The 13,902-nt window shown below is 36.9% G+C and overlaps 1 protein-coding gene across 2 annotated transcripts in view; it reads right to left on the bottom strand.

Moving 5' to 3' along the window:
* Nucleotides 1-12,771: 12,771 nt before the first annotated feature.
* Nucleotides 12,772-13,902, bottom strand: part of efl1 (elongation factor like GTPase 1) — a 148,978-nt gene continuing 147,847 nt past the window's right edge. For both annotated transcript variants that reach the window (XM_065249452.2, XM_073811888.1), the window contains exon 20: nucleotides 12,772-13,735. In XM_065249452.2, the coding sequence (XP_065105524.2) occupies nucleotides 13,547-13,735 (189 nt within the window). In that variant the 3' untranslated portion in view covers nucleotides 12,772-13,546. The remainder of the gene's footprint in view (nucleotides 13,736-13,902) is intronic.

Raw genomic sequence — 13,902 nt, 5'->3', positions numbered from 1 at the left:
TCAAGCGTCAAACTAGATGCGGTAGACGCGAATTTGACGCCTGTGGGTCCTTTCTTTTTAATATAAAACATATACTATTTTCGTTTCTTAATCGTTTATTAAAACCTTGCAATAAACGAACAATTTGATTCCTAAAATACATTTATGAACTATTATAGCTTTTTTTATAAACTACCTAACCAGGTATTGTTTAATTTTTTCATTTATTTTGTATTTTTCAGTCACAGTATTTACTTGCATAGTTCCATCTGTGTGAACAGCCCCCTTTTAAAAGTTTTAATCAATTACAGTATCAAACAAATATTAAACCAATAAAATTCTTTCTGCGGGCTGGATTATGATATCCAAATGTCATGTCAGATGAAATGTTGATTTTAAAAATGTATCTTTTACGTTTTACGAGTGATTTGTGCTACCTAAAAATATAGGTGCCTGAAAGGTCCTTACTCTGAAAACCCTTTTAGCGCCTTTATTAAAAGATGGACATACAACGTACAAGTCTACATACAACGTCAATGTTAAGCCCACATACATGAGCGTGTTGTCCTGCTGCCCCTCTGCCTGGTATCGGCGTCTCTGTTCAGTCGCTGAAGGGACGGCTGACACAACAAGGAGCTTAAAATGAGCCCGGGCAGGCGGCCAACGCCATAATGGCACGGCCAGAGAAAACACATGACTGCTAAAGGAAATGGCTTATTTTTATGACAAATCGAGTGTGCTGGTAATGTGGCTTTACTGCTCCTGGAGAGACTCAGTGATCTCACGAGTCTCTGAGAGCCTTGGGCCATTAAAACAGCATCTCCACACACACACACGGCAATGAAGTCATCTCGTCCACATAAACGTGCTGTGCTCTGGAACCTTTTGTTGGGTTTATGATGCTATTTGGGGGAAAAGAGAAGTGTTCGTGTTGAAGGTTGACGTATAGGATTGTTTTATGTGTTTTTGTTGGGTGTGCGATGTTTCTTGATGACGGATAGAAGTTTGGTTCATTGTCACCCCGAGAGGGTGTTAATGTTAATACAGGTAGTTACTGACTAAATGTCACTAAACTGCTCGATTTGTAGCTCTTCTTGTAGCTCAGTTGGTAGAGGATTGCACTGGCAACATAAAAGTCATGGGTTTGATTTCCAAGGAACACACCTTGGAACCTTGGACCTTGTATTATCGTATGGCCTTTCCGTTTGTGACATTGAGATATCTGACATTGTGTTTTCCGATCATAAAGCGGTAGTGTTTGACATTGCATTACCGTCTATCATCATCAAACCATCTGCTGACGATCGTCTTCTCCGTATAGTAAATGATGACACGATAATTAATTTTTGCACCTTGTTTACTGAAGTAGCCCCTCCTTTTCTATTCGATGAAAACCCATCTACTCTACTGGGCGTAGAGGAGCTGCTGGTTCAGTTTAACTCAACATGCACAAATATTCTAAACTCCGTTGCCCCCCTGAAGAAAAAACGTTTTAAAGCAGCATCAAAACCATGGCTAAATGACTCCACTCGTGTTCTCCGCCAGGCTTGCAGGCGAGCTGAGCGCAAGTGGAGAAAAGACAATCTTCAAGTTTCACGTGACATCTATAAAGACTCTTTAATGACTTATCAAAACTCTGTACTTAAATCAAGGGCCATTTACCTCTCTGAGTTTATTGAAAATAATCGGCATAAACCTAGAGTTTTGTTTGATACGATTAATTCTGTGGTAAATCCTCCAGTGTTAAACAGCCTGGTTGCCTCCCCACAAAATTGTGAACATTTTTTAAAATATTTTTTAGCTAAAATTGAGGAATTAAGATCATCAATTAAGTACCCCGCTCATGATCCATCTATGCCTTCTACCTGCTCTGCTGTCTTAAATCAGTTTGAGCCTGTATCTTTATTTTACTTAAAGGATATAGTTGAAAATCTGAAGTTTACCTCCTGTGCACTTGATGTTGTTCCTACCCGTATTTTTAAGCTGGCTTTTGAGGTCATAGGCCCAAGTGTCTTGACCATAATAAATACCTCCATGAGATCAGGTTTAGTTCCTAATTATTTTAAACATGCCATTGTTAAACCCCTTATCAAAAAAGCTAATTTGGATCCCACTGATTGCTCAAATTTTAGACCTATTTCAAATTTGCCCTTCTTTTCCAAAGTTTTGGAAAAAGTTGTTTTATCCCAACTACAAAAATTCCTAGAAGAAAACTCGTTACTAGAGGTTTTTCAGTCAGGTTTTAAAGCAAAGCACAGTACAGAAACAGCTCTCTTAAGAGTCCACAATGATATCCTACTAACAGTTGATTCCGGCGTATCTGCTATTTTACTTCTATTAGATCTAAGTGCAGCTTTCGACACCATTGACCACAATTTATTGATATCCCGCCTCGAGTGTTATATTGGAATACATGGAGTGGCCTTACAGTGGTTTAGATCTTACCTGTCAAATAGAAGTTTCTGTGTGAAAATAGGGGAGTCTTTATCCTCTACAGGTCATATTAAATACGGTGTACCTCAAGGGTCCATTCTTGCACCATTGCTTTTTTCGATCTATATGTTGCCTTTGGGTTCAATTTTTAGAAAACACAATGTGTCATTTCACTGCTATGCTGATGATACTCAGTTTTACTTACCTTTCAAGAAAAATGAGTTTTTGATTTCGGAGTGTCTTGAGGAGATTAAGAGTTGGATGTCTCTAAATTTTTTAAAACTAAATGAAAACAAATCAGAGATTATTGTCTTTGGAAAATGTAATCCAGTAAATTTGGGTCCTTTGGAAAGTACAACAAGCCACTAATAAAAAATCTGGGTGTGTTCTTTGACAGTGATTTGAAGTTTGATAAACAAATAAATGCTGTTGTGAAATCATGCTTTTTCCATCTGAGACTTTTGGCAAGGGTTAAGTCCTTTCTGTCTCCTAGAGATTTAGAAACAACAATACACGCTTTTGTTTTTTCAAGATTGGAATATTGTAATTCACTGTATTCCGGAATTAGTCAATCAGCATTATCTCGGCTACAGGTGGTTCAAAATGCTGCAGCCAGGATGCTGACAGGTACTCGAAAATATGAGCACATCACCCCAATTCTATTCTCTTTAAAGTGGCTACCAGTGCACCTCCAAATTGAATCCAAAATTCTAGTGATGGTTTTTAAAGCTTTACATGGTTTGGCACCCTCCTATCTTGGAGACCTGTTAGTGCACCGAAATTACACAAGATCCCTTAGGTCCTCAGATCAGCTGTTTCTCCAGGTTCCCAAGTCCAGGTTAAAATCTAGAGGGGATAGGGCATTCTCGGTTTATGGTCCTAAACTCTGGAATTCTTTACCTCAAAAAGTTAGGGCTTCAAGGTCATTATCTACCTTTAAATGTGAGTTAAAATCTTATCTGTTATCTAAAGCTTTTATTTCTTTTACTTAATTATACTGATGTATTACATGTTTTTTATGACGTATTTATGATATATTTATGATGTGTTTCTTTTATATAATTTGCTTGTACAGCACCTTGGGCAGCACAGCGCTGTAGTTGTGTGCTTTATAAATAAATAAACAAACAAACAAACAAACACATCCTGATAAAAAGAACTGCAGAGGTTTGGATAAAAACATCTGCCATGCATAAATGCTCTTTTATAGTTTAGGAAACTGAATGGGTACATTTCTTTAGTTTTACTTATCGTTTTAGAGGTTTTCCCAAGCCAAAATGTGTGAGAATCACTGTGATTGCTTACTGGCACACAGAATTTTTTTCATATACTCTACAGTAGGTTAAAAATGTATTGAGACACATTAAGATCGCTCTCAAAACATCCAACAGTGAGTCCAACATCCCCAGATTTTCCTCCCCCTCAGTCTGGCACACATCGGCTGACATTTAGACTCTTACTTCCAAGCACCCACTGCCATATTATGTGGCCCGTATCGGGCGACTGCCAGCGGGGCTCTCCACCCTGGCACGGACCCATGGGGAAACACCACCTCCACACAGCTATTGAGCTCAGGGCGGGACACAAAAACAGCCCGTTTGCATCCTTCGTTTGCTGTCTCTCAGTGGGAGCGCTACTGCACGACTCTCTAAACGCTCCTTAAGAGCAGGAAAAAACTCAAAAGGAAACACGAATTGTTGAGAAGGAGCTCTGGGAAACGCATTAGCAGTCGATTGTCTCAACGGCTCCCGCCTGTGTCTAATGAATCACCAGATAGTCTAGAGCGATCCATACACGGCAGAGATGGAAACACAAGCTCGGTGAGGGTCACGGCTGGGATCCCTCAAGGCCACAGGAACTTAGTCAAAAAAAAAAAAAAAAGAGGGAAAAAATCTTTTGTGAGGTGAAGACAAACGCGCATCTGCTGCAAACGCCAACCCCCCCTCATTGGGTCTTCTCAGGTTTGAGAAATGTATGAGGTAATGCGAGAGATGGCGGAGCTCACAAAAGCTTTGGAAACAAAGGTAATTAATGTCAGCTCACAGGGAGAAAAAATCACGGCCCTTGAAGGATAAGAGACGGACAAAATGCAAACAAAGGTGTGTGGAGTCGAATTCACATGCAGTGATTTTGGGCAATTAAAATGGTAAAGGAGATCTGTGGCAGGAACAGTTTTTTTTAAAAACACATTCATAAGAACTCAAAAATTTAATTTCTCGTCTATATACACAGTATGACCCATGTTCAAATTCCCAATTTTTTTTTAAGTCACATGATGATGGATTTGCCTGACGAAGTGAAATCTGAATCGATATTGACTGATAAGCTTCCCATCTGCTGCATACTCAAACCTGGCACGTCCGGACACAAGAGCCGACTCCGTTCTGTGCCAACGGTGCCAAATTTTATCCGACACATCTTGGTGTGCCAACTTTGATTATAAAGATTTGAATATGAATGAGTTGTAAGCAGTTCCTTTAAAGGATTACTCCACTTTCATAAAAAAATGAATTGAAATTAAGTTTTTGAGGAAAACATTACAGGATTTTTCTTCATATAGTGGACTTTAGTGGACCTCACAGTTTACTAAACGATCCCAACCGAGGCATAAGGGTCTTATCACCCAAAAAAGTACTTTTAAACCACAACTTATTGTCTTGCACTATCTGTGTGATGCGCCAGCGCGACCTTACTTATAACGTGATCACATAAGCTGTTACATATGAAACCCACATTTTAAACAATAAAGTTAAACATTAAAGGGACATTAAAGATGCAATTTGTATAATCCGTGCCGCTAGAGGGCGCCATATCAAATCAATAACAATGACGTAGATTAATGACGCTCTGAAGCAGCGTAGACTGATTGGATTTGTTGTCTTTAACTCAAACGCTGATGGCCATCAGACGGGAACGAGAAATCATGTTACACATGAGGTAAAGAAATCAAGTTTAATAAATGTTGTGTTTGATGACATTGTTTTTTTTTTCATTATGTAAGGTTTCATGTAATGTTCAAAATGCAATTGTTAGTCATAGATGTTACAGTATTAGTCCAATACGATGGTTTGTTAACACAGCACAGAATTAAGTGTTCAGATGAACAAACTTACCATAAACAAGCGAGTGGCCCTACAGACGCTATTACTACCGCATTTGTCCACGTCACTGTTGTCATGTGTTTTTTACGTCAGTAAAGGCGGTAACAAAGGGTAATGTAGATATTAACGTCATTTACAGGTGACTGCACTGCCACGTGTCACCGTTTAGGGCAGCAATTTTCCCATAATTTACAAGTAGTTGAAAACATTATAGATATTGTTAGTAATCAGCTGGACAAAATATATAAAACTGGACTAGTGGTTTTTGGATATTTTACTGCAAATATCTTACAAATTGTACATTTAATGACTCGTTCCAAACTCGTAAGACCTCCGTTCATCTTCGGTACACAGATTAAGATGTTTTAGATTTAGTCCGAGAGCTTGAAGACCCTTCATTGAAAATCTACGTACGGTATACTGTCCATGTCCAGAAAGGTAATAAACACATCATCAAAGTAGTCCATGTGACATCAGTGGGTCAGTTAGAACGTGTAGAAGCATCGAAAATACATTTTGGTCCAAAAATAACAAAAATCACGACTTTATTCAGCATTGTCTTCTCTTCCGCGTCTGTTGTGAAGCGCATACGCGAGACTAAAGTCACATGCAGTGACGCGGATTAAGTACGACGTGGCTGACGTGTTATCTGGTGCGCCCCAGCTGTTTTTTTGTTTTTGATTTCAGCATGCTTAACGTTTGAAAAAAAACTTCGCAAACATGTCTGTGGATAACACGTCATCCGCGTCACTGCAGTCACGTGACTTTTATCTTCCGCATGCGCTTCACAACAGAAAGAGAAGACAATGCTAAATAAAGCTCTCGGACTAAATCTAAAACATCTTAAACTGTGTTCCGAAGATGAACGGAGGTGTTACGAGTTTGGAACGACATGAGAGTGAGTCATTAATGACATTATTTTCATTTTTGGGTGAACTATCCCTTTACTTAGTATCATTTCACATACATCAATATCAAAACAGTCCTCTTTTTCCACCGTTGTAAACACTGGAGAGGTTTGCATACGTCATGCACGACCTTTCGACGTGATCACGTAATATGTAAGAAAACTTTTTTTGGCGAAAATCATGAAATCTATCAGTAGATAAGACCCTTATGCCTAGGTTGGGATCGTTTAGAGCCATTTGAAGCTGCATTGAAACTGCAATTTTTAAACTGCATTGAAACTGTTGAGGTCCAATATACGGAGAAAAATCCTGGAATGTTTTCCTCAAAAAAACTTAATTGAACAAAGAAAGACAAACATCTTGGATGACATGGGGGTGAGTAAATCATCAGGATTTTTTTATAAAAGTGTACATGAGGTCACTATATAGGATCACTAAATGTGCTTTTACTCCAATATTATGTAAACATATTACTTGTAACAGTAACCATAGTTTTATGGGATGGTATAGAGATAGCAACTTGACATATTCACACACATACATAACCAAAACCACACCTGGCTCTCCTTACAGAGGGCGTGCAACTTAATCATTTCACCCATGAGCCTTTGCTCTACACGCCAATCTGTGGCCTTATCCATAATTCATACGCCGTCTCCCTCCGGCCCATATAATGTTTCGACTGTGCCTTGAGGTGGATTATACGGTGTGTGTGTGTTTTGGAGTGTTCACTATGAAGTACATAAAAAGATGCTATGGAAATATAAAAAAACAGCTCTTTCTCTGAATGATCATGTGGTATGTTTTTATGTGGAGCATTTTTGGAAGTCTGCATCATTGATGTTGTTCTGCGCTACATTTGAATAGATAAAGAAAAACCCAGGGGACTCGTGGCAATGTGCAATATTTTTAAATTACATCTGTCAAGTTGGATACAGGAGTTGGAGAGCCTACAAGAAACCTGCAATAGGGCCAACTGGTGATCTCCAATGACTTTAGAGGCACTTGCTTATTAAGGGTCAATTTTTTAAAAACTTTTTTGAGATTTATGCATCATCCAAAAGCTAAATATTAATGTATGGTTTGTTAGGATAGTACAACATTTGACACAATAGATACAACACTTTGAAAATCTGTAATCTGAGGTTGAAAAAATCAAAAATTTGAGAAAATTGCTTTTGAAGTCTTTAGAGCAACACATATTACTAATAAAAAGGTTTGTTAGCACCCTTAACTGGCTTATCGCTATAATGACTTTGTGAACTGAATGCCCAAAAGAACGGGTTATTGCAATGACGAGTTTCTAGTCAATTTTGTTTGCTTTTAAAAATAAAGCTTTGATATATTTATGGTACATGGAACATGATCTATACATAATATACTGATTTTATAATGATTTTTTTTTGCATTAAAGAAAAATCGATAATTTTGACCCATACAATATATTTTTTTATTTTTCTACGAATATACCCGTGCGACTTAAGACTGGTTTTGTGTTCCAGAACCACATTCATAAATAGCACCATATAGTAACATATTTGTTAATATTTATTCAAATATGCTACCACAATACTAACATACAGTTTTTCGAGATATGATGAGTATGGCAATAAAACGAATGTCAGGATTCATTGTCGGGACAATTCAAAAAAATTCAGGGCAGGGCATGAGGATGTTGAAATTATCCATCAGAAATAAATGTGAACATGACACGTGGGTGTAACTTTGAGCCAGGTGATTGGAGGAGAGAGATTGAAAAGTCAGATCTGCCAAACAAGTTATTTTAAATTATTACATTTTGATGCAATATTACAAAGATGAATCAATTTTGATTCATGGCGGTCTTTGTAGGGTCTGAAAATGCTTCCAAAACACGTTACAAAGTGTAAATTGTAGAAAACGATTATTGTTTCTATGTCAATGACAGAAACGGAAAATCGATGAAAACTGTAACGTCTGCACGTTTCAATGTGCATGTGCGAGAACTTGACAACCATAACAATAATAGCGGCCTACAGGATGTGTTGAGTTTATTAAAGCTTCTTCAAAAAAGGTTACAAAATGTTCACGCTTTATAGTCAAGTGTCACTTCTTGTCACTGCAAAAAAAAAAATTTCAAGAAAACATTTTCTTAGTATTTTTGTCTTCAGTAAAAATATCTAAATATTCTTAAATAAAGATGCTTTTTCTTGATGAGCAAAACAACTCAAGAATAGGTCTAGTTTTTAGACCAAAAATATCAAATTTAAGTGATTTTGTGCATAAAACAAGCAAAAAAAAATCTGCCAATGGGGTAAGCACATTTTTCTTGAATTTAGTGTTTAAGAAAAATGTCCAAGATATTTTTTGCTTGTTTTATGCACAAAAATCACTTAAATTTGATATTTTTGGTCTAAAAACTAGACTTATTTTCTTTTATTATTTGCTATTTTTTACTGAAAACAAAGACAAACTTATTAAGAAAGTCATTTTTTGCAGTGTGCATTGGATCTATCCTATATCTACACTGCAAAAAATTCTTAGTATTTTTGTCTTGTTTTCAGTAAAAATATCAAAAAATGCTTAAATTAAGATGATTTTTCTTGTTGAGGAAAATGACCCAAGAAATTAAATCTAGTTTTTAGACCGAAAATATCAAATTTAAGGGATTTTGTGCATAAAACAAGCAAAAAAATCTGCCAATGGGGTAAGCAAAATTTTCTAGAATTTTTCTTGAATTTAGTGTTTAAGGAAAATGTTCAAGATTTTTTGCTTACCCCATTGGCAGATTTTTTTGCTTGTTTTATGCACAAAATCACTTAAATTTTTGGTCTAAAAACTAGAATTATTTTCTAAGGTCATTTTGCTCACCAAGAAAAAGCATCTTGATTTAAGAATTTGTAGATATTTTTACTGAAATAAGACAAAAAACTAAGAATTATTTTCTTGAAAAAATTTTTTTTGCAGTGTATATATCTATATTCAAAAATTCTTAAATCAAGATGTATTTTCTTGATGAGCAAAAACTATAAAATTTACATGAATTTGTGATTAAAACAAGCAAAATTATCTTCCAATGGGGTGCAAAATTTGCTTAAAATAAGTATTTAAAAAACAGAAAACTGGCAGATATTTTTGCTTGACTTGAATTAAAATTTACTTAAATTGTATATTTTTTGTCTATAAACTAGAATTATTTTATTAGGTCATGTTTCTCATCAAGAAAAAGCATCTTAATTTAAGAATGTTTAGATATTTCTACTAAAAACAAGACAAAAATACTAAGTAAGTAATTTTTTGCTGTGTAGTCGCCTGGCAACGCATAATTTTGGCGTTTAGTTTACGCAGATCGTTTTGAAAACGTTCGTATTGTGTACGTAAAATTTTTCAAAGACAGTGTTAAAACGTTCACATTTTTTACTACACTGTTGTCGTGCAAATGTAGCTGTAAGCAAGTAGTCCCGTTTTTATTCGAGGGTCAGCGTAGAGTGTACACAGCTGTTTGACGCATGCACATTGGGACAAAATGCCATGCATATCCTGGGCTATATACTACATTATCCTGCACAAAGTACACACAGTTACAAAATCCGGCGGTGCGTGTACTAATTCTGATGAAGAAATTTGCATCACGTAAATACACTGCGACAAAATGCAATGCATCTCTGTTTTTTTACAATGCGCATGCATCGAACATCCATGTACACGAGTTACACAAGCAATGCTTTGCAAGGGTTCGACTCCTGGCTTTAGTTTTTTGTGTTGCTCCTTTTGGCCCCACTAATGTTTTCCCGAGGGCTTTTAATGAATTACAGGCGTGAAACTCTTTACGTCGGGTAAACTCAGACAATTCTTTACTTGCCCATCACAAGAATCCCTCTGTCCTTCTTAGCTCATTGATCAAGATAACAGCCAATTATCAATCACACTGAATGTGCTCACACTTCACATAGTGTTTAGCTTCTATTGTGGTGCATCGTCTCAAATTGCATCTTCCCGTGAAAAGACGTCTGGTAATATTTGTTCTGTATTTCCAATGTTTAGCGAGATAAAGAATCTGACTTCTGTGTCCTTCCTGTTCTCCAAAGGACACACAGTAAGCCTGTCTGATGCCGGGCTCATCGGTTTTGGCCCAGCCTGGAAAGCAAACATGGAGATCACATACAAACAGAAAAGCCACTTAATACTCTGGAGTCCTCAGAAAATAAAGCATTTAAAAAAAATCGTCTGACACGGTTTTGTAAAAATCTATGCGAGTATACTGTGGATATTTAATGTACCACCCAGACCTGCTTTACTTTTACACTACGATAGAAACGTAATGTTATTGATATAAACTGTTTAGTTGCACAGACGTCTGGATGCAGGGCTTCATCGGCTTATCAACGTTATACAATGTGATTTTCAGCAAACAGCTGCTCCTCGTCCTCGCTCGAAAATAAAACTGATTATGAAATAGTCAGTTTCAGATCTGAAATCTGATGTTAAAAACATCTGTAAATGGGGATGCACAGTATGATCACTTGTGAATGTACAACAATAGATTACTATAGTAATGCTAAGCATGCACATAGTGGTAAATACTAGCTGTACAAATGATAATGTCAGTACAAACACAACTTTTCACCCTTATTAAACTCTATAACCGAGATACATTTGTTTCATGTTACTCTAAATGTAGCAGCAGATGATTTTATGTTACAACCATAATGGACATTATAGAGCTGCAAGAAGCATTATCAAATAAATTTCCACTTCGGACGCTGCTGAAGTTCACCTCATCTACCTAATTTCCCCAACCTGTCTAAACTTGCAAATAAGCTCTTTTGTTAAATAGCGGTGAAATCCAGTCCAAACGTCCCATTTGCACTGGTTAATCTGTAGCATCTGAATGTGTTGTCTGTTTTGTCGACCAAAGCCATTCGTTCCGCTAAATTAGCGCCATTAGCTTATATAAACATAGAGGACATTACCCACCGGTCCCCCTGCAGAAGTGACCCCTGATCTCCGATCAGATCAGTCCTATATACGCATATATCAGCAGCGTACAATGCATGCAGGAAAACACACACATGCCTGAAAAAAGCCACGCCCACTGTAATGACATCACAATTCTGGAACTTTCTTGAAGATAAATCTCTAGGCAGAGCCTTACTTCAAAAATTTCCCACATCTTGATGCGACAAGATTATTTCATTAAAATTCGGGCAGAAATATTTTACCTTTGCATTCATCGTGCATGATTTTGCCTCTGTACAGTTAAGTCTGGAATATCGTCTGTTTTTACGCGCACAGCCTTGGAAAACAGCTTATTGCGCAAAAATGCAATGCCTCTCCTGGGGTCGTAAGACTAGTCTGGACGTAAAATGTGCTTGATATCCTACATAGAATTTACAGCTGTTGCATCATCTAGGCGTAATGTACGCCTGAGACTAAATGTTAGGTCTAGTCAAAGGTAGGCGTAAGTATAGACGGTTTCATCGGACGCACATGTGGTGATGCGATACGCGTCTGGTCAGAACTTTACTTCCGGTTTCAGTTTTTTAATGTTTTGACGAGTTGCTAAACTGAACTCTTGAACAAATACCTCGTCGAAAATAACCAATTTTTTGACGAGAAGTTGTGTTTTAAAAATGTATATTTGTTATTTTTCTTGTCAAAAATGACAATCGTTTTGCTAGATAAGACACTTATGCCTCGTTTGGGATCGTTTATAGTCCTTTGAAACTCGTTGTGTTGAGTTAAGTATTAAATGTTGGGCTCTATTAAAGTCCATTAAAATGAGAAAAATCCTGCAATGTTTTCCTCAAAAAACATAATTTCTTCTCGACTGAACAAAGAAAGACATCAACATTTTGGATGACATGGTGGTGAGTAAATTATCTGGATTTTTCTTTTAAGAAAATGGAATATTCCTTTAAGAATTATTCTCACGTCTGTAAATATAGTATAACATTACAGATTTTTTGCCAAAAGACTGGCTTTATGTTGTGTGGGGCCAAGGTGGGCCAAGCCTCTGATTGGGTGGGCCAGGCCCACTCTGGCCCCCCCATGCAGCCGGGCCTGCCCTGAAGTATGATTAAAAACCCAACTATACCTGATGGGTCGCGATCATCTCTTCTAGGTTTATATTGTGATAAAAATCCGCTTTACATAAGCATTAAATATTGATTTTTCCCCTTTTTATTAGTTTACCTTTATGATTGTTAAGTTATAAGTGACAGAACATGAGCACAGCTGTTGGAAATATAAATTGCCCAGATGAGCACAGTATTGCTATGAGATAAAGCCATTATTTAAAAATATTTGACCTTTAAATTCCTCTTTTACGCAGTTAGAAACAAGCTCCAGAGAGACATGTAATACCAATAGTCCTTTGATATTTTTAAATGTTTATTGCTTTTTTGAGTGATGAAACATTTCAATGAACGAATAAATAATGAAAAATTCAACTTGTGTTCACTCAAACGCATTCATTAAATCCTTACTAAAAGATTTGAACGTTTTGTTTGCCTGGGAAGTACGAGATATTTGTCCTTTATCAGAATTAATTTAATTCTCCCAATCCCATTAAATGTGTTTCACGCAAATTTATTTTTTAAGGATTTAAATATTTGTAAACCTAAAGGGAGAGACGGGGGGATTTATTTGAACTCTGCTCCACTTTAAACTAATTAAAACTGTATTTCAAGTGCACTTGTAAATTATGCAAGATACGGTCCCGCTGGACCCCAACACACCATCCCAACTGGTAAGAAGATCTGCCAGTATTGCAAAGCATCTCTATTTGTTAGTAGGGTTTAATCCGGTTTTAAATAAATAACGGAAGGTGTGGTTGTCTTAAAAAATATGTAATGGGAACAATTGATTAATCTGATGTAATCTGAAGTGCACATCTGTACCAAGCAAAACAAAAGTCAGCAAAGATCAGAATATCAAAAATGCCTCATAAAACTGTGTAACTGCTTGCCGTATTTTATTACTGTATTATAACAGTAAATACAGCATTACAGGTTTTAGTGCACACTGTTTTCACACTGTTCTCACCCACTGACCATTATTTAATCAACCAATATGACAAAATTCTGCACAGGATCCATTATAAACAAAACTTTGACGTCTGTGCATTGCGAATGAAAAGATGCTTCATTTGTTTTTGCCGAGAGTTCGCTGTTTTTCTCCATGTTCTACGATCTTCTCGTCCACGTAGAGTCCCTTGCGTCTCCGTACGGCGTTCATGTATTTTAGGGCCTGGTTGCTTGAGTCCGCTTTTTCTCCGAAGTGCAAATACTCCTCCTCTGTAGTGGGCACCCAGAGCGGATCACTGGAGATCACCTACAACACAAACACTGCTAATATAACCTGTTGTGTGGGTATAGACTTGTAGATAAAACATTACGATGCTAAGACGTTTCCTTATGCTTTACTTAAAGGTGCCAAAAAATGCATTAAAGTGCATTTTATTAAGTGCAAAAATTATCCAGAAACATTTTACATGACCA

Source organism: Paramisgurnus dabryanus, chromosome 2, assembly GCF_030506205.2.
Source record: "Paramisgurnus dabryanus chromosome 2, PD_genome_1.1, whole genome shotgun sequence".
Classification (NCBI taxonomy): Eukaryota; Metazoa; Chordata; class Actinopteri; order Cypriniformes; family Cobitidae; genus Paramisgurnus; species Paramisgurnus dabryanus.
This window is presented reverse-complemented; position numbering and strand designations above follow the sequence as displayed.